At 41.2% G+C, this 22,288-nt stretch overlaps 1 protein-coding gene across 1 annotated transcript; it reads left to right on the forward strand.

The window, feature by feature from the left end:
• Window positions 1-19,333: 19,333 nt before the first annotated feature.
• On the forward strand, window positions 19,334-20,314 carry LOC121709107 (olfactory receptor 2AT4-like). Its single transcript, XM_042092183.1, has one exon. The coding sequence runs from the start codon at window positions 19,334-19,336 to the stop codon at window positions 20,312-20,314; it is 981 nt and encodes a 326-aa protein (XP_041948117.1).
• Window positions 20,315-22,288: the final 1,974 nt, after the last annotated feature.

The raw sequence follows: 22,288 nt of genomic DNA on the forward strand, positions 1-22,288 counted from the left end.
TGGCAGCTAGTTGGAATGATAGGATTTTCTGATGCCTAACAGCTAAGAGAGTGCTATGTTCTTGAAATTGTTGGTGTCACCGGCTGCTTTTTTGAAAAACTTGTGTTTCCCCTCAAAACGTATCGTCCACACGAGACAGAGGTCCATACATTTGAATGAGCCCAGGGTAATGTTCCACATAGTGGTGCTTAGGTCATAGTCTTTTGTCAGGGAACACTTTTTTAAATGCACCTCTGCGTATCGTGACGTCACTGACTGGGCCTTCAACCCTTGCCTTCACGTGAACCATTGCAAACCTCATTCTGATGCAGGTTACCGGTATATAGACCAGCCTTTCTCAAACTTATTTGACCTGGCAGACTGGGATCATAGGGCCCACCTGCACGTAACCCCCCATCAAATTATCATTATCACTATTATTATGCCTATATTGTTATACATGCTCTTTCACTTCAATGTTTTTAAAGTGCTAACATTGTTCACAAAAAGTTTGTGAAAACATGCACATCAGAGGACTGCTTTACTAATGTAAGATATAACTCGATGTACCGCAGAGTGGTACAAAATATGACCGCCGCCCAGTCCAGCACATTTTTTCCACAAAAATAAATCACGCTGAAAGGCCTAGGGGAGAGCCGGGACGAATGAAACAATCCAGTTTTCTCCGAGTGTAATGATGATAGACCGACGTCCTTTGGTCAAAACATAGAGCATGTTAACCTCCTACTATCAGCCAAATATCTTCCTGCTATGTCATTTTATCACGGAGTTACAGGCGATAAACGAGTTTTGATGCGCAAAAGTAAACTTCATTAGCGGTTACATTTTTTCGATTATTAATCAGTGTTTTTCATTTAAAGGTTCGACTTAATGCTTATTCAGTAGACCATTTAGTGTTCTCCACAATCCCAGACTTTCATATCGCATGCTTGTTTGCATGGAAAGCAAAACAAGCTATAATGTCATATGTCTGTGTCGGGAAGATTGAAACAAGTGTTTCAATCGTCCCGAACAGGCTGTACCTCCATGTATTTTAATTAAATGCACAAATATCTGTGTTTAAACAATCATCTATGGAGGTGAGACATGGAAAAGCAGTTTTAGGAAGATGAAAATACATTTGGGCCCACCAGGTAGGGGGTTGAGTTTTCCCATGTTATCCTATGGAGACTGACGGCCGATGGGTCGTTAAGCCTACTTATTTGGATGTGCAGTGGCCTAACCCACGTAAAAACCTAGTGAAACGACATTTTCAACAATATAAACATGATATAAATGGGAAAGCTTACCATTCTAGCTATAAACATGGCAGAATCATCCACAGGACATGATATTTCAAAAACCGATTCATACACGCTTCACGATGATGGCAATGAATTGTTAACAGACATGCACGAAGACGTATAGCCCTGCAACAATCTATCTAAAATAACACCTTTTGGGAGTACCATTCATGATCTGTAGTAACATTTTGAAATTGTGGGACTTAAGCTGTATGTTTCATTCGTCCCCTTATGTTGTTTCAACTGTCCCGACCAGGAAGGACGAATGAAACAAAACGCACGTCCCACTTTTGCTGTAATAATTCCTGAACGGTTTTGTTCAAAGCTGAAAATGCATTTGTATTTGACAGGACAGATGTAGCTTACTAGTGACCAAATATTAGCTTTCAGTGTGGTACGATCGCTTTGTAAATTACGTTTAATTAAAAAGTCAATCAATCAATTCTCACTGGTATCTGCTAGACAACAAATACCAAAGCATGATTAGTTCATAGATTTCACATGTAAAATTCATTTTATACAACCCCACCTCCATCTTGCCTGTTCATAATTCTGAGAAATTCTTGTGTGCATGTGTGCGTGTACATGTTTATGTTTATGTGTGTGGGTGTGTGTGTGTGTGCCTGCGTATGTGCCTGTGTTTGTGCATGTGCATGCATGCGTACATATGTCTACTGTGTGAGTATGTGTCATACGTAGGATTACTGTGAATGTATGTGTGTGCGTGTGTATCTGTTTATGCACATGTGTGCACATGGAATGGGTTAAGATGACCCCTGGAGGCAAACATACGGAAAAAATTGGTCATCCTAGGCCCTACAGTTCTCAAGATATTCACAGAAAACTGTGTCTGCCCTACCCTCCTTTGGGGGGGTCCAGTCCAGCGGGGGGGCTACAGATAAAAACGAAAAACGATGGTTCCATGCTATCCATGTGGGGTTACATGCCCACCAAGTTTCGTGTACCCCGGTCTTTCAGTGTCCCGGGAATCCTTGTTGGTGTACGGTCACTAAATGTACATATACATTATTTTATTGTAAGGCCCCCCATGAACGAAAGTTCACGAAACTTGGCATGCTTTCGGAGGGTGTCATAATGATCCTACACTTTCAATTTCGTGCAGTTTTGACCATGTCAGCCAGAGATATTGTGATGAAAACACCTAATTTTTTGCTTTTTAATTTTTAACTAGGTGGCGTTATACATGAAATAAGTGGTAATGGGATAGGTTGACATGTCCCCTTAAGACCAACATACAAAAAAAAGGTGGACCTCTTAGGCCCTACGGTCTCCGGCCACCTACAGGCCAGTTGCTGTATAGTAACATAAATTAATTTATTGTGTGGCCCCCCATGAACGGAATTCCAAGAAACTTGGCGTGCATTCAGAGGGTGTCATAATGATCCTAAACCGCTTCGCTGCGGTCATAATTATATGGGTGCTATTGTTTTGGCATGATTCCCTCATGCAAGCATCATACACTGGTAGGCAAATGGAGAACAGATCATCCCACACATGTTCCCAGACCCTAAACTAACCCTAACCTAGAAATGTGGGAACATAGGGTTGTGGGACCATTGGGCTGTGGGAACATAGGGCTGACCCTGTGGAGATGTTTGTGTGAATGAAACAAAGCGTATCCACAAGTTTCCACTGCCCCGTGATGCTTTGTGTGAATTGTGGGCTTCACTTCCGGTTGCTACGAGATTGATGTAAACAATCGCTGTCATTCATTCATTCATTAGGCTACAATGTGGGAACACAACCTAATGGAGTATAAAAACGGCAATATAAATATACCTTTGCCATCCAAAGTTACTGGATGGGAAGACGATGTTAAAAAATGGCCTAGGATAACGTACAGCAGCATTTTTTCGTACTTTGTTGAGTCTGTGTCTTGCGATGATAAGGCAACGATGAACCTAAAAAGCTCCGAAACTTACCAGTATTTACATAGTGAGAAAAGTCGGGCTAGTGTGGCTAAAAGAGGTCACAGAAGACCTAGTATACTTGAAGGATGAAGCCAGAGAATTAAAACAAGTCATCATAAGGCCTGGGTATTGGCATCAAAGACAGGAGTGATAGAGCAGGCTGTTTGTGTGCAGCAGGGCCAGGACGCTCCTCTAGTATTGCAGCAGCATTACTGTGGAAGGGTAGTAATGATAGTGCTAACGACAGTAACTAACATGATCTTGAAAATGTGTAAAAGTGTCAGGTTTGTTAACGCCGAAATATCTAACAATGGTGTGAAAAATGTGTCCACCATCTTGTTTTTTAAAAAGATAACTACAGAATATTCTTTGGCAGAAAACATCTTCTTTCTTTAATTTATCCAAATGTTCAAAAATGGACAACACACAATAACTTGCACATCAATCAGTCTGACTCTCCCACACCAACACACTGGCCCTTTTTAAAAGAGCACCTGTGGGTGTGGCCCAATTAACTTAATTAACAATTATTACTTTCACCTGCAGACAGTTAGTCAGCCAACACACAGACAGGAATATGTGCAAAAGTGCATTCAATTAAAAACTGTGTTCTAAAACAGGGAAGATGTAGTCAGCATCTTCACAAATGGGATGTTTGTTTTAATTTCTCAGATGATGATGTGATAGTGTCTTGCTAGTGTCTCAAGCTTTGCCTACTTACCCAACTAGCTCTAGACAGGAAGCTGAATGCAGAAGTGTATTTTAACTTTTACTTCAATCTTTAATTCAATGGATTTACATTTTTGTAAGACAGGAAATAAACAGAAAATCAAAACACACCCTTTACGTGTTTTCCCGTTTTCTTACCACATAATGAAACTGTACACAAAAAGGATGCAAAGATTAGCATCAGGCTAAGAGATTATAGCTATAATCCATTCTGCAGCATCTATTTAGGAGATGCTTCCTTTCACACTGTTAAGATAAGCAACAATTTGCACAAAATATGCTACGTAGTTTAAACAACCATTTAATGTCATGCTACATAGTTCACTGTTTTTCAGTACTTACAAGCAAGCCTCAGGAAAGAACATGTTTAACGAGTGTTTAAGCATTACAAATCTGAACCAGCAAATTTACAACAAACAATTGAATAACCCACAAGGTGGCATTACACACCAGTATGTGCCATGACAGCTGTCATAAAATATGATATTGTTGCTCAGTTGTAACTGTATGTACACACCGCCACCGAGCGGCAAATCCGTCGGCGTTGCGTTTTGGGCGTCTTGAGCGTCAAGCAGAAAGTCAGTCAACTTTATGGTAATGAGCTATGACGCGGTTCAGCGACCAGCAACCAATCGAATAGAATAAAGTATTAAGATAGAACATGATCGAATGTAAAATGCTGTCAAGTCAGAGCGTCCAAAGCTTCCCTATACTTTTTTGACAAGCGTCCTTGACAGGGCGACCAGAGCTTCTTTGGAAGCTCAAGTCGGCGGCGGTGTGTACGTACAGTAAGTAACATATTTCGGTGATCATTTGGTGAAACACTACATGATTTTGAGACACTAGCTAAAAGACTACTTAAAGCATAGATGTCGGTTTAGCATGTGATAAGAAAATGTGAAACCATTCCTTCTTGTAGGTTGACAATGCAGTCAGGCAAGGTGATACAGGGACAGTACTGACGTTCAAAGGAAATGGAATAGTGGTGCGAAGAAGAATGCAGGTCTGGTAAAGGCAAAGCATATTCATTTTAGGCACCACAGACCCCAGGACACATATCCCCATCCATCAAGGCGAGAACAAAACAATCCCACACCATCTCCCCGACTCTTCAGTAACCATGAGGATTTCAAAACATACATCAACTTCTCAGTAATGGCCCCGCTCTATCAGCTTCAAACTAATGGTCTTATCCAGCTCGCTTACAGAGCGGATGTAGGGAACAGCACAGGGCCAAACCAAAATTCAGAATTTAGAATCACACTGATCATAGTACACGTCTGACATGTAGGAAGTGTTCATTGTTTTACCAATCCTACATTGCTTTATCCCCCAATCAAATATTTACATTGGAAATAAAGACCCAGAGTAGGTCACAGGTGACGCTAGCAGACTGCGTCTGACTGCAAGCACAGTGAAACGAGTCCCCAAACGACACACCGCAGACTAGGGATGTCCTGATCCAGCTTTTTGCACTTCCGATCCGATACCGATATTGTAGCTTTTAGCATCGGCCGATACCGATACCGGCCGATCCAAGCATGTATTAAAGATTAAAGATATTTACTTATTTTGTTGTTATACTCATGTTGAAAAGGGTTTTACACTTAAGAACAACTAGCCAACTTAATTAGGTTAGTTTGAATAATCCACAGTGGTTGGTAATGAGAAGCTGACCTGTTTATTCTTAACAGGGTTAAATAAACACAAAATAATAAATAGTCAATTAACCACACAAACTGAATTGGCATCAGTTCTCTGCTCTTGAACAACAAGAGTGTAAACCAAGGCTTAAAAAGCCATCAGTGCAAACAATATTGTAAACTGTATAAAAAAAGCAAAACACACAGAAAAGCTGAGTAGAAAATAAATAGTCAATTAACCACACAAACTGAATTGGCATCAGTGGTCTGCTCAAGAGTGTAAACCAAGGCTTAAAAATGCCATCAGTGTAAACAATATAAAATTATATATAAAAGCAACACACACAAAACCTGAGTAGAAAATAGTCAAATTACCACACACACACTGAATTGGCTATAACAACCCAAATAACTGTCACGCCTTCTACAGTATTGCTATCTCCTCCACACTTTACTGCTCCATCTCCATACTCCCTTCAATTTCTACTGTTTGCCCTGGCTGCATGATGGGGAGATTCATGCTCAGGTGTCAGCCTGCTCCTGTGCTCATCAATGATAAGTGAGACTGCGCTAAAAAGCTTCTCACTGTTGCGTTTTAAAAGCGAAACTGATGCCACAACTGGTCTGGGTTTGCTAAAGTAACCTAGGCTACAGGCTGCATTTATTACAGAAAATCAAGCAACATAGCAAGTAGGCCTATCTACACTATTTAGAGACAGGAGCTTAAGTTTACCGCAACAACAGCTGTCACTAATTCACATCGTCGTAGGCTGCGCCGATGCACAGACTAAACGGTAAAAAAAGTTATGATAGCCTACTGGAAGCTTCTACCCTTTTGGATGTGTAGAGTTGTAGGCCTAGGTGCACTTAGTTGTTACCCAGCAAACACACTAACGTGGCCATCACGAGGCCGCAACGTGATTTTCCAACCAATGTTTACGTTGCAACCGGAAAAGTGAAAGACGCCGTGATGTTGCCACCATGTTATTTAACAACATTACCGCGACATGCAGGCAACCATCCTGCAACTTAATGGCCACGTAACCGCAACGTTATAGCAACATTGAAACTAGGGGGTCAGGATTTGAAGGGGTAGCGTGAGCGTTAGCATGGCATTTGGCCGCCGACATTTTTGAAAACATGGCGTTACATGGTTGCAACTTCCGGCACCAGTTTGCACATGCTGATTGGTAGATGACAGCTCATGCACGAGTTTAGTGTTGGGCACGAGCGTCCTCGCACGTCCATGTTGGTTTGGATTTCTGGAAGACGACAAATAAAACAACTAAATACTTGGATTAAGCTACTGATATTTGACTTAATGCCTACATGGTTTAGTCTGTATTATACCGGACTAAGATGTGCTCTAACCAAAACCTTTCAATGATGCTGACAGCATTATTGATGAACTCCTCATCTCTTGTAACCCTGAATAAGGCAAGTCTGAGAAGTCCATGTAATGAAGTCCGCATATGCTTGCTGAGTGACGAACATCTGCATCTGGACCTACTGTATGAACATTGTACATAAAATGACAACTCTGTTTCTGTAACTGACCAGGTTTGCGTTTCCCAAAACCATAGTTGCTAACCTGTTAGCAACTTAATTGGTCAGCAATGGGAAATTCTATCCTATTCTAACTTAGTTAGCAACTATGGTTTTGGGAAACACACCCCAGAGGGGTACCACTTACAATAGTAATGAAAATATGACTTACCTGTGTAAAATATGCATGGTCCCTCTTCAAAGCTGACAAGCTTTCCAGGTGTCCTTTTGGGTCTTCTAGCCACTCTTGCCATCCATTAGAAGTTTGTTGCCCCCACCTGTAAGGGCACTTCACTTCGACCACACCTTCACCACAACAGTCACAGGACACATAGCCATCACAGGACACTCCCATGAATGACATAGCCTGGCAAATTCTGAAACCTGCCTTGGTTACGTTGAGGTTAAGGTGAGGTTGGCCAACAGGAGCACAGATGTATATAGTGGCTGATAGTGCATTATCTGCGGTACCTTCCATCCCAAGAGCATGTTTATATGTCGCCAGACCATCTTCCTCGTGGTGCCTCCCCCACTGGATCCATGGCTTCATAATTGGCCTGTGCCTTTGCTGGCATATGCTGTTGATAAAGGAGCAGCTCGGCACAGTAGCCTTCAGGACACGGTGTGCAATGGACCCTGTGATGCGTCCAACTCGCTCTTGGTGCAATTGCACACACGATGCCTGGCTGATTGTGGCCCTCTCCACCTGTTCCACCTCTGCCTCGCTCTGGCTAAAACACCATGGCTTCTTTGATGGTGTAGAAAAATCCCTGAAGCTTTTCAGTGCCACCGCATCAGACTTTTCAGCCAGCATACAGTGACCTTTCATCAATCCAGTTGCAATGGATGAACTGTGATGAACTGCCCTACTTGTGATTGTTTAGAGATTTTAAAGGTTTTATAACAATGCTACATCTTCTTTGGCTATTCTACAATCTATTCACCTTTTCAGCACCAGTAGGCTACTTTCTGTGCAGCCGTACTTTCTGTGCAATGTCTCGTTTTAAATGTCAGGGCCCTCGGAAGTCTACCAATGAAGTGTGGAGATACATTGAGCCTCGTAAATGGGTGTAAAACAGTGATTTATTTGCATGGCTAGCCCGATGCCGAAGCACCACTATTGAAAAAGCTGTTGGTAGCATCGGCTAACTAGCGCCAGATTTTGGAGTGCAGGGGACAAGCCGAGATGGGCTATGAGACATACGTTCACACTCTGTATCATGTTTCAATACACTTTAGGTCAATATCACACCGGAATTCTCCTTTAACCTGTGGAGACTGAAGGCCTGTGGGTCATGAAGGGCACTTATTTGGATGTGTGGTGCCCTAACAGACGTAAAGACACAGTGAAATAACATGTTACACTATAGAAACTTGATATAATTAGGAACACATATTGTTCTAACTATAAAAAATGGCATATTGCATGATATTTCCATAACCGCAAGACACACGCTTCACGATAACGGTAAGAAGTTGTTAACAGACGTTCACCAAGATGTATAGCCCATCAGCAATCTATTTAAAATAACACCTATTTGAAGTACCATTCATAATATGTTGTCAGATATTGAAGTTGTGGGAAGTACATAGCTTAAATGGTATGTTTCTTTTGTCCCCAATTCATTCTGGCCAGGAGAGTCGAATGAAACAAAACGCACATTCGACTTCTGCTTAAATAACTCATGAACGGTTTTGTTCAGAGATGAAATTCCAACTGTATTTGACAGAAGACAGATGTAGGTTGCTAGTGACAAAATATTAGCTTTCAGTGTGGTACGATGTCTTTGTAAATTACATTTCATTGAAAAGTCCCGGTTCTCCCCCTATGTAATAGACTAAAGGGTGCTAAAGCTTGTCAGGCATAGCAACAGTAACTAAGGAGGGCGGGACTTAGCGAAGGGTGAATTGGCCAGATTTACTAGCCCAGCCTCCACCATTCATTTGTATGGAGGGCGGGACTTAGTCACTCTATCCAGTTATATATAATACCAGAGAATGTCTAATAAGGGGAGAACCTTCACTCTCGGAACGCTTCCGGTGTGGTACTGCATCTAGAGGCGCTCGCGGGCGAGTCCAGAATGAATGGAGGTCTATGGAGCTGTACCCCTCAAAATCCACTTTTCTCGGGATATAATTTTTTTTCCAAGTAATTTGAATATTGTATTCGAAAGGGGAGGCAAAGACAATACACTTGGTTGAGTATTATATTTTTAAAAGTCACTTAATTGTTCTAAAAAGCCTTTCAAACGTGTCAATGACGTCATTCATTAGCATGATCATAGCATAGCATAGCATCAATGCTAACGACCCAACCTGTAAGAAAACGAAAGGACATGACTCCCAGATTATTTAACTTTTGATTGATAATCCATATCCATTTTGCGAAAAATAAAATAAAATCTGAGAGTTTCAGTTGTTAAATAGGTGAAAACAATAAATGTAGCCATGTAGCTCCATAGGACCCCATGTATTTTGGACTCGCCCGCGATCGCCATCTAGGTGAACTCTAGTGAACTGCAGCCAAATTCGGTTTGTATGGGATTAATAGAGAGTGGGGAGGCTCTCCGTAGACGGGCTCTGATAATACCAAAGATTGTTAAGGCGGAGCAAGATATTTCATCAGGAGCCACTTCCAGGAACCCGGATCGCACGAGGGGGGGTCAAAATCCTCCTTTATGCAGAGCATATAGGTCTGCATAAGGTCTGCTAAGGTCTTGGTTCTATAGAGTTAGGAATGTGAATTTCGGGCACATTTTCATGATCCTCAAACCCTTCTGAACATTTCAGGTACATTTTTGTTTGAGCAATCCAGTCTGGAGAAAATCAACCTTATATCAGGTGTGTGCCGGTTATTTATGCCGCTGCTGTTGGCCGGTTGCAACTTACGCTCGTCAATACGTCATCGACACGCCTCTTTATGCAGACAGGATTCGATCCCCATTTCGCGCCATAGACATGAACTACGACGAAGTATCTTGCTCCGCCTTAACAATCTTTGATAATACCTCCATGGTTGTACCAGAGAATGTCTAATAAGGGGAGAACCTCCACTCTCAGGAAACTTCCGGTTTCTGAACTGGTTGCAGTTCCTCTTCTGGTTCCACATGAGGGCGCTCACGAATAAGTGCAGAATGGAGGTCTATGGAGCTGTATCCCTCAAATCCACTTTTCACTGGATATCATTTTTTGCCCAGAAATTTGAATGTTGCATGCGGAAGAGGGTGCAGAGAAAATACAAGACCGCTGAGTATTATATTTTTTGAGTCACTTATTTGTTCTAAAAAGCCTTTCAAAAGTGTCAATGACGTCATTCATTAGCAGAAAGCTAGTGTGTTGTGGGCAACAACGACCTAACCTGTAAGAAATCGAAAGGACGTAAGTACTCGTTCATTCAACTTTTGACCTATAATCCATATTGATCTTGCAGAAACCACAATCCAATCTTCGATTTTTCAACGACAACCAGGTGAAAGAGACACATTTAGCTGTCTAGCTCCATAGACCCCCATTGTTTTTGCACCTATTCTGTGTTATTATGCTGTGTTGTGCAGACATCGTGCCAATCATGTGTTGTGAACTCGCCACTGGAGCACACTAGTGTCGTGAAGCCTTGTGCACGCGCATTTCTGCAGAATAGGATGCCCGATGAGTACCCAAAAAGCGTTGCAATATGATTGCCGAGTGGAGGGACTTGCCTAAAAGGACTTTGGATCAGTCAAACTCAGCTAGCTAGACACAATTGTTCTTGTATAGCTGTCTTTGCACACTTTTTCATTCCGCTTGATATTTTATTAAACTGTGAGTGTGTGAACAGAAAGTATATAAGACATTCTTACCTTTTTTTCTTTTCCAGGGACCGAACTGAAGAGGGATCGATCCACTATTTTGGAGACAACCGGAGGCAACATTGATAACCCTGACTCAGTTGCGACAGCAGAACCAGCATCTCTACGGCTTAAGGACAACTTCAGCTTGATAGAAAACTTGCAACACTTAATTGACATATGAACTGATGTTGGATTGGCACCACTTAGCCTACTTGCTGATCGAATAATTTGGTGAATACAATAATAATTGAATTATAATTAAGCTGGTGTTGTAATGTAGAATTATTTTCTCATGCTATGATTTCATACAACATTTGGGTTCTATGGAATTATTTGTTTTCTTATTGGACAGAAGACAGCTATTCCCAAAAGTGGGAATATCCCAGGTCAATAGAATAATCTGGTGTTTTAAGGTTAATTAGTCGGCGGCAGAATTAATGTATGGAATCAACACAGCATTTGGGATCGCGGGGTTGTTACCTTCGCCACTCGGCCTCAGAACCTCAAGGTTACAGCCAAACAAGCTGTAACAAGTGGTAAGGAAAGCTGGCTCTGTTGTGACAGACTGAGAAAGTCATTTGTCCCCAGGGCCATTGAACTGTTCAATGCCTCACTTAGGGGAAGAGGAGAGATAGACTTCTCTGCATAGTCTGTCTGCCACTCCACCCCCTCCATGTTTGGTACTGTCTGTCCACTAGCCACTTGTATCACTGTCTTTATGCCTCACTGTTTGCGTGCTATATTAGCACATTAGCACATATGCATAACCCCCCCACCCCCTCCATGCCACAGCCGAACTGTGGCCACACTTATACATTTTCTTAAATAGTTAAATATATAGATATATAGACTTTACTTTACTTTGGGGGGACTCTGGGGACTCTGCATTGTTGCACTGTTGACTTATATCACCATGACCACTATCACCATTGCACTACCACCATGACACTCATTCACACAGAGCACATTAGAGCACCTTACCATACCTTACTATGCACAGAGAATCACAGGCTCAGTCCCTGCCTCAGTCATTGCAAGCGCCTCTGATTTATTAATCACCACTATGTGGATACTGTTTTTAGAATTGATTTAGATTAAGTGTTAGTATAATTTGTATTTTTGTAATTTGTATTTTAGTATATTTTTATATATTGTATTAAGTGTTAGTATAATATGTATTTTAGTATATTTAGCATATTCTTTATCTTCTACTGCCCTTACTGCTTAGTTGTGTTTTTATATTATATACTTTAATTACTCTTTCTGCTGTTAAAGAATGTGTTTGTGTTGTATGTATGCTGCTGAGACCTTGAATTTCCCCTGGGGATCAATAAAGTATCTATCTATCTATCTATCTATCTATCTATCTATCTAAAACACCTGTGATTATATCATTACCCAACACTCCTACTCACACAATTTCAAATTGCTTAACCTCTTTTCAGCCTTGGTAACTGAATACTAAAATTAAACTCAGGTTGATTGTCAGTTATCAGTCTTATCCTGTGGGTCATGTGCACTGCTGTTATTTTCTTATAACAGAAATTTGGACTATAAAGCATAGTTTGGATTGGATTGGTTTAGCTACTCTCCACCTCAGCCTCTCCAAGGTCTTTATGCTCTTTCCTGGTTAACCAATGCCTACCCTGCAACGTGGTTTGTTTGTACACATCACTTGAATTCATGAAACACATGAATTTTACTTCAAATGTTAATAGAAAGAATTGTCAGTGTGATTTATTAATGTGTTCCCTACATGCATTTAAAATAAATGATTCATCAATTCAGTATCTGAATATATTTGATTGCTATTTTTCAACTGGGTCAGAGTTTGTGGAAATTAGAAAATTGTAATTCTGGATGGTCATCAGGTAGTAAATAAACAGTACAAACCAGTGGTCCATTTTTCTGGCTGGAAGATAGTTTGACTTAAAAAAAAAAATAATAATAATATCTCTGATTATTATTGCATTTGATATAACCTCTGCTAACAATTGGTGTTGGGAAACGGCAACATTGCTAAATGACCATAGGGCCACGTTATGGCCACGTTGCTCAAGTCACCAAATGGCAACGTTACTAAATGACCATAGCGCCACGTTGCGGCCACGTTATTTAGACCACTAAATGGCAACGTTGCCAAATGACCATAGGGCCACATTATGGCCACGTTGCTCAAGTCACCAAATGACAACGTTACCAAATGACCATAGGGCCACGTTGCGGCCACGTTATTTACACCACCAAACGGCAACATTACCAAATGACCTTAGCGGCACGTTGTGGCAACGTTGCTCAAGTCACCAAATGGCCACTTCATAGTGGTACCGTTGTGGCCACGTTACAGGAAGGTTGCCAGAAGGTTAGTTGGCCGTGACCAACTGGCAACTTATAGGCAACGTGGCTGTTTAGTTGTGTGTTAGCTGGGTAGCGATTGACCAGGTTGCTTTTTGAAATTAAATGCATTTGTTAGGCTAGCCGATTGTAAAAATAGGGAAATTAAAGTGCGTGCTGTGCCTATACATTACACAAAAATCTTAAATCGCTGAGATAACATTCGTTAGACAGGCAAAGCTGTCAGCAGCAACATGCATAAGAGCCTTAATAGTAAGAGGGTCTCGCGGACACTCACGGTCGCGTTAACATTAGGCTATATTAATTCAACTGTAACATGAAATATTTGCTCGATAACTTTAAATTCTTAGTGGGACATGCACAGACAAGTGGGATGCTGGACAGGTCGCTAGGTGTGCTGAAAAACGCGGACCGGATTTGGGGGGTAAAGCTGAAAAAAAACTGGAATGGATTACCTACATCGGTGCGCTGGAAAACACGGACCGGAGTTTTGAAAACAAACTGGATCGGGAGTCCGGATCGGGATTTTCCCGTGCAGGCCGATCCCATATTTTTTGCTAATATCAGCGGCCGATCCGATCCAAATATCGGATCGGGACATCCCTACCACAGACCCCAAATTTCTTACTGAGCATTTGTATCCCACCTTCACCGGGAACGCAGCCACGAAATATGGCTCTGAAAATGAAGTTAGGGTTATCACACTCCTTGAGAGCAGAGGGCATGCTGTGCACAACAGAGGCCTTGTGGTGCATCCTGACCACCCCTGGTTGGCAGCCAGTCCGGATGGGATCCGTGATGGGACAAAACTTCTTGAGATCAAGTGCCCCTTCAAGGGTCCGATGTCTCGAAGAACTTCTCACCCAGCCAAACGGTGACATCAAAATCTTCTGTCTGAGCTTGAGTGTCAACAAAACTTGATCTGGAACTGCCATTATTGATGACTGGGGTGCAAAACCTTGTAAACAGGAGACAAGATTTTTAAACCATAATAGAGGAATCCCTGTGTACAGCAATCACCTTTCAGTGTAACCTCTACAATGGACAGTGAGATCTCAGGGACAGGTGTGATGGGTATGTCACATATAGACCCTTTCAAGAGAGTTCCATTATCAGCATCATAGTTGGCCCCACAAGACTAACTTTTTAACATTCCATATGTTATCTTAATGCAGAGGAAGTAAATCGGGAACCAAATAGAATGTTCAAGCATTGTTTTTGTTTTTATTGTTGAAAGGGTCTATAATGATGGATCCTTTAGAGTAGGTGTGGTCCTCCAGAGCTGGATCCATCCACTGTATTTGGGCATCCTTGAAGTGGTGAAGATGGAGACATACATGGAGATAATTGGATGAGGGTCTAAACATGCATTAGTGTACAGAATAGATCTAGATCTGTAAATTAAGGATGAAATTTAGGATACACATTGACTTATGTAAATAGCTATATCGTAAATCATTATTTCATACCCCATGCCATTTAGCATTTTCAAGCTAGCTTTTCTACGTCCATGTAAGTATAACTTAAGACATTTTTTTACGCAGAAAATCAAAAATGCCTTTAACACCGTGAGTATATTGTATGTTTTATTTTGAAAAAAACTTACGTCAATACCAAATTTAGCTGCCAAGCCTAGGCCTACCTGTTGTTGCGAATCGACTGTCAACGATCCTGACAACTCTTCAATGTTTCTTTTCAGGTGGCTTCTCATAACCCAGATAAAGCGTCGGATAAGGTTTTCTTCAGATGGCACTTTGTCCACAAAATGAAACGAACAGACATGTTTTAAGTTCAGGTTTTTCAGGCAATTTCTTTTAGCCACGTTGTCATTGGGCAGTGGATGGAAGCTGTACCATTTCGGACACGAACACTCTTCTTTCTTTTTCGGCTTGTGGTCAACACAAACCAAAGCTCAACTAAATATTTAATTTTGTCCAGGTTGTAAGTAGGCTACAGCCTCGAACGGCACACATTGTCCCCGAACTTTTTAAAGCCATAATAATATCCAGCAACAGAGCTATTGGCTACAGCGATGTGATTAGCCTGACAGCTGATCAGCTAAAAACACAGATGAGGCGTCAGGTGCAGTGGATGGCAAAACTACTGGACAAACGTTTCTCCAGTAACCACCCCAGGAAACTTGGACGTGGATAGGCCATAGTGTGACATGCATAAATCAATGGTGTAGATGACACCACATGGTTTTATTTAAAAGAGAACGTAGCCTACGTTTGTATATAGGAAATTTATATTCACAATACTTAGGCATTTGCATTTGTTTTGCATTAATTGCATTTGTATTACTTGTTTAGAATAAAAATAATTACAACCGGCAAGTCGGTCGGACTAAAAGGGGAAAAAAATATTTGCCCCAGTTCTAAATCGACAGGGTCGGTCAGGTTACGGCAAACAAAAATATTTTTAAGGATGGCCTAAGAGATCATGCAAAAGGCCCGGTGAAACCATTAACAACATGAAAGTGTTCCAAGCTATCACTGAACAAGCAGCTTCTTTTTACACCATATTCTCGAGCCATGGTTTCATCCTGCAATATCTCTTGCACCTGATGATCATGGTTTTATTTTGTTCTTTGTTGGAATGCACCTGACTGCACTTCTGTGTGTTGTATTCCTTCCTGCGTGGCCATACAGAAACACCACGTGACTAACTGTGAAACTTTCAAAGAATCCTCCCAAAGAGCGAGCAGCATGATTGTCTGCAGCAACAAATATGATACAGTGCCTCTAAGGCGAAAATGCAAAATACTTTGCATGGTCCCTAACAGAAAGGTTTACACTAGCAGCTAACCCAGATAATTTCCTTTGGGCCGGATCCGCATAAAAGCCTTTACATAGGGTATCTGACTGTGGGCCAGATCTGCACCTGATAGAGGTTTCAGCTCTGCTAGCAATGCTGTTTTATCACCAGTTTACAGATTTGTCCCAGGTTCGATTTCCGCAACTCAACCGGAAGTCAGGAGATGCGTTTAAAATACAAAACACTGATTTGGCCCAAACCTGGATTACGGATATGAGCCGAGGGAGCATTTTTTCACAGCAGACCCAGGTGGTAATAATGACATTAATTAAGGTGCTGATTATGCTAAATTGACTGTCCTTTCCCTACTTCATTGTCAACTGGCTGCTAAAGAAAAAAAGGTATTTTGGAATGGCACAAATGTAGAAACCAGTAGCGGCTCCTGGGTTGACAAATAGGCAGGGCAGAGTCTGATGATTTAGAAGTTTAGAAAAAAAAAATTGACATAGTTCCAGGTCACCGGCAGCTGGACACACACTAAGGGCGGTCCACGGAGATTTTGTTCATTATTAAGGCTCTTTCTATGGCTAGGCTATGAGCGAAATCTGGGGAATGGAATCCCATAATGTTACCACTTGCGGTCAAAACACTGTTTTGTTCATGCATTATTAACCTATGGTTAGCCTACTTAATGTTATTTTATTCATACGAAGTGAAGTTTAAAATTTTGAGATTCGAGACAAATAAAAGCTACAAGGTAGGTACCGGTAATCAGCTCATTAGCTCAGATCAGTGGAGAACTACTTCGGGGGGAAAACTCAAGAGAGAAACAAATTAACCGAGAATTCGTTGTGAAATCAAAATTCCACTGGAGCTCCAAAGCGTAGCTTCACGCCGCCTTACACCACTCAGCTCTCACAGTCAAGTTCAAGTTGTTTATAGTCATGTAGGCCTACTCATAAAAGAAATTATAAGTAAAGAAATTATTGTGTTCAAGAGCCAGCTCAACTTTAAAGAGTAAATTAAAAGTAGGCTATTCATTAAAAAAGTAAATATTCTGTGTGTATGGGGGGAGGGGGTATACCATGGAATGAGTGCTTGCGTGTCCACCGTGGTTTATATAAATTAATATTAAGTGACACATACACATAAAAGGGCATTTTTTTACGAGCTCCTTGGGGAAGTTAGAAGCGGACCTGCGCTTATCCTGGACACCGGTATGTTTTGCACAAAGGCACAGGACATCACATAGGCCTATCGTTCTCATGTTGGCCACAAACTTGTCTGTAACCCTGTGTGCCTCCACTGCATCAATTGCTCTTTTCTGCAGCTGTGCAGTGTGCATAGAGCACATCTACATGGGGCATGATCTTGTAGAACTGGTCTAAAAGGAATAAAAACTTGGGATCTAAGAGCATTCGAGAAAACCCTTTAGCCTCTCTAACTGAGATTGTTTCAATTATTTCGAAACACTCCAAAATAAGCTTTTAAAGGGAAACTTGGCAGGATTTCCCTAATCGAGATTCGTAGTACACCCCACTGGTCCTTGATCTTTGATAGCTAATTTAACTACAAACTCAAGTCTTTTGAATGAGAGAAACTCCACACTATTGCATGCTGTTCACTCGCCATTTTTCAACTGTCTGTCTGACCTCACAAACTTTGTGCGGACCAATACAGTAGGCATACTACAGTAAGTTCTGACGTCGTATAGGGTGGGCAGTGGCATGATCTGCCAACCCGACCTTCTACTAACCGCGCTCTAGCTGCAGTTCCATTATCGGTCGACAGATTTACATAGACAAACAGCAGGCGCTGTTCAATTTCTTCAGGGCAGTGACGTCACTGCCCTACCAGAAATGAAATGTAACGTTACAGTAGGCCTACAACAACTATATATATATATATTTTGTGGATCTACTTTTCTAGTGGATGAATCTTTAGTAGGGCTCTGCCCCTTCCTGCCCAAGTGAACGAGCCGCGTCTTGTAGAAACCATGGCGGTGCACTATGTTCCTATGGCCACTTCATTTCTACAGTAAGGGTGGAAATGAATATAGAGTTGGTTCAGTATTGATTAAATGCTTGTTTCATTATTTTTATTATTACCTAGCATGGTAAAAGTAGTCAATTGTTGTTTGTGTCAGATCTAACAGTGCTATGAGACAACCCCATATTCTTGCCACGCATTCAAGTCCGAGCAGTAACGTTAATCAAGGATCTTTGGTTTGCTCACTATCAATCTTTTGACATGATTAGCCAGCCTGCAGTTGGACTAGGATGCAGCCCAACTTTTCAAGATAGGCTATCTGTTGGTTTATTCAGAGACAACAACAAGCAGCCGAGTGATTGATAACTTTACTGTAAGGTTATATGCTATTATTTTCCAGCAATATACTAGCTTATTAGAAGAAGGGTTAGCTAAGAAGAAGAGATAAAAGTAACATGTCGGCCTCTGACAAGAACTTTAGCTTAAACTTATAACCACAGTAAAGTAGGCTAGAGAATGTTGGGAAAGGATGTTGAAATGTGTGTAGACAAATTATCAGACTACTGTAAGAATTACAGTTAGTAGTCATATTACCCTATAAACAAGAAGGCCTACAGATTCATGTGTACAGAGGCCCGATTATTATTATAATTATTACATACATATCTTGTTTAACAATGTTATGTCACATACTGTCTGTATGCTCTCTTTGAGAGTAGCCAATCAAATGATTTTCTTTTGATCCCCTGATACCAGTGCATAGACAGGGTGATATAACAGTAGAAGCAAGTTATCACTGAATCATTTTCACTCACTGTGGCTCACGTAGGCAATCATATGTGGTAACCCTCTGGTTTACATTTCAAAGAGACAATGTTAAGTGTTGTTATTCTGTTAAATTAATGTGTTTTTTCTTTACAGAAGTGCTTGGAAACTACTTTTTAATGACTGATCTGACTTTTTATCAATACAACAATTCACATGTAAGTGATGTGTGACCTGTGTCTAAATATCGTTGCAAGTGCATGGATGACTATTTAGTGTTCTAATGTTATGGTATCATATGAGTGGTAAGCCTCTGGTTTAAATTACAGACAAACCAGGTTAAGTGTTGTTATCACTGATAAATTAGTATGTTTTCTCTTTACAGAAGTATTTGGAAACCTTTTCATCTTACTTATTATCAATACCACTATTCACATTTAGTGGCGTGTCCAAATATTTTTGCAAGTGTATCAATTATCTATTCAATGTTCTCATGTTTCAACAGAATGTGGAAGGGAAAGAACGACACAGAATTCAGAATAAAAGAGTTTATTCTGGTGGGCTTTCCTGGACTTCATCCTGATTATTATGGCCTGGTGGCATTCATTTTCTGTCTTGTTTATGTCATCACAGTTGTAGGGAACTCTCTTTTAGTGGTAACATTTGTGCATGTGCCCAGCCTCCATAAACCTATGTACATTATCATGTTGAGTTTGGCTCTGTCTGACATAGGATTCAGTACTGTTGCTCTACCCAAGATAATTTCACGGTACTGGTTTGATGACAGATTTATGACCTTCAATGTCTGTTTCTCACAAATGTTCCTGATTCACACCTTTGGAACTGTGAACTCTTACATCATGGGGATTATGGCTCTGGATCGTTATATGGCCATATGTTATCCTCTCAGATACCCTGTGCTCATGAAAAATCAGACCATGGCCATCCTCAATAGCGTTGCCTGGGTTTTCTCTTTTGTTACCCCTGCTATCTTCTCTGTCTATGACTACAGGCTGCCATACTGTGGGCCTAACAAAATTTTTCAGTGTTATTGTGATCATCATTCTATGGTTACACAGGCATGTGCTGACCACGGGTTTGCTACACTGGTTGCCTTCATATTAGCTATGTTGGTGCTTCTGATACCCTTAGCTTTTATCATCTACTCATACATTCATATCATTTTCAGTGTTACAAGAATAGCCAGTTCAACAGGCCGGTGGAAAGCCTTCTCCACCTGCACCACTCAGCTTTGTATAATCATTCTTTACTATCTACCACGATGCATCGTCTATATTTTCAATGTGGCTGGTCTCTATATAAACATAGACCTTCGTATCACACTTATCCTTTTCTATAGCCTGTTTCCCCCCCTTGTCAACCCCTTCATCTACTGCTTCAGAACAAAAGAGATCAAACAGGCACTGGCCCAATGGTTCAGTATAAAAAAGAACAAAAACTTCTCCATTGCTCCTATTCCAAGATGACAGTCAGAGCCACCGTAAGCATGTTATGGAGCATATTCATTAAACCAAGTTATGACATAAGATTGTAGTGAAATACAGGTCATAAAACTATTCAAAATCCTTTTTTTACAAAAGCTGATCAATATCTACAAATGCCACTGTCACTTTAACTGGTTCATACTTCATAGTTTTATAGTGGAATGAAATGTAGTTATACCTTTATAAGGTGACTGTTCAGTCAAGTAATTAGTTGTGACTTGGCCTCTGGTTGGGTGGAAATATGTACTACAAACACTGATTAAAAGATTACTTTCCCCCTTTCTACCAACTCTGGATTTTTATGTAGCATACAGGGCATTGATGTTACCAATAACTGCAGAAGGCACCCTCAATCTAATCTGGTTTCTTGCAGTGCTCGAATTACGTGGGAGCCAGAGGGAGCCGAGCTCCCATAGAGTGAGGACTGGCATGTCCAGTGAAAGCAACAAAGTAAAAAATCTGAGGGGGTCTCATATCTGAAGGCATTGCAATTTAATCTTAAACAACGCTCATTATCCATCCCTGTGCGATCTCTTACCATTAAAGACGTTAAATTAAAATATAGACTACTACGGGACGTAGACCTACCCCACGCTCTTGAACGCAGCATGAGTGCACTTCACAACCACACCATAGCACTCGCAAGTCCAAAGAAGTCACCCTGCTGTGATGAGAGTGTTTTGTCCATTTACACAGGCGTTCATCGGGCTAGCCTGGTTTGATACGTGCTGAAAAAGTCCTGTTTGCTGTTGAACTTGCGCTTTGTCTCTTCTATGTTGATTGACAAAGCCATAAATTATGTCCCATAATGCAGCCTACGTCAATGATTGTGTGAACTGATCTGTAGGGGAGCGTACGTTCCCCGGGTCCTTTCTATGTCTTTTTTTAAAACCCTAACCAGAACCCTAATCCTAACCTAAGCGGGGAACATAGGACCCGGGGAACATAGGGATGACCCTTTTGGCCTTTTATGCCTTTAATTTACAGGACAGTAGAGAATGACAGGAAGCGAGTGGGAGAGGGAGTCAGGGTGGGATAAGGAAAGGACCACGGGGCAGGAATCGAACCTGGCTCGGCGGTGTACGGTGCAGGTGCCCCAACCAGCCGCGCCACGACTGGGGCGTTCCCAGATATTTTGAAACACCTGTTAACAATCTCTGATGGCGGAATATTCAATGGCTACCCGACAACATCTCAGTGCAAATTCCAAAATTGTTCGTCTATTTATTTCCACAGTTCAACACACGAGACGACTGAACACCCAGGTGTTGTTATCACATTAGCCTATAATACTAGAACATAGTTTGGCTGCAATGGCTTTATTAATTTCTGCCAGTTAGTGCATTTTACCTGTGTATAAGTTAAAGACTACATGCATTATTGTGTTTGACACTGAGGATAGCCTGAGACGGTGGTCTGGTTCAAATGAGTTACGTTGTGAAATTGAGAATAGCACTTAGACTAAATCATTTAGTCCATTTCTTTGTATTGTGATATTGAAGTGAAATATGGACTATTACAATCAATAATATGTTGAAATTAATTAAAATGAATCAATTTCTATGAAAAATCTGTCTGTTGTGTGCGTGTCAAGTTATAGCCTAGGCCTACCGTGCGCATATACTGCGCAAAAGCGCCACTCGCGCCTAGGCTATTTTGTATCACCTTGTTAGGCTATGCGCAGGGTGTCTCAACTTTTTATGAGAGAGACCCCCTTAAAGATAAAGATAAGTCAAGCACTGGTTTCTTGATGACCATAACCAGGGGAGTCATGCAAGGCAAAATTCAGAGGGGGCACAATGAGGCAAATTTTTTCAGGGGGTGGGGGTGGTTCCTATTAGAGGGGGGCCGGTGATTTCTCCCCCAGGAGATTTTGAAATTCTGGCTGCTAAACATACCATTTCAATGCAGTTTGGGAGGGACAGAAATACCTTAACAGAGCAAGCAGCAACCATC

The sequence above is a fragment of the Alosa sapidissima genome, chromosome 5 (genome assembly GCF_018492685.1).
Source record: "Alosa sapidissima isolate fAloSap1 chromosome 5, fAloSap1.pri, whole genome shotgun sequence".
Lineage (NCBI taxonomy): Eukaryota > Metazoa > Chordata > Actinopteri > Clupeiformes > Clupeidae > Alosa > Alosa sapidissima.

Excerpts from the sequence above, each read along its gene's own strand:
- LOC121709107 (XM_042092183.1), top strand. The coding sequence starts at position 19,334 with ATGTGGAAGGGAAAGAACGACACAGAATTCAGAATAAAAGAGTTTATT.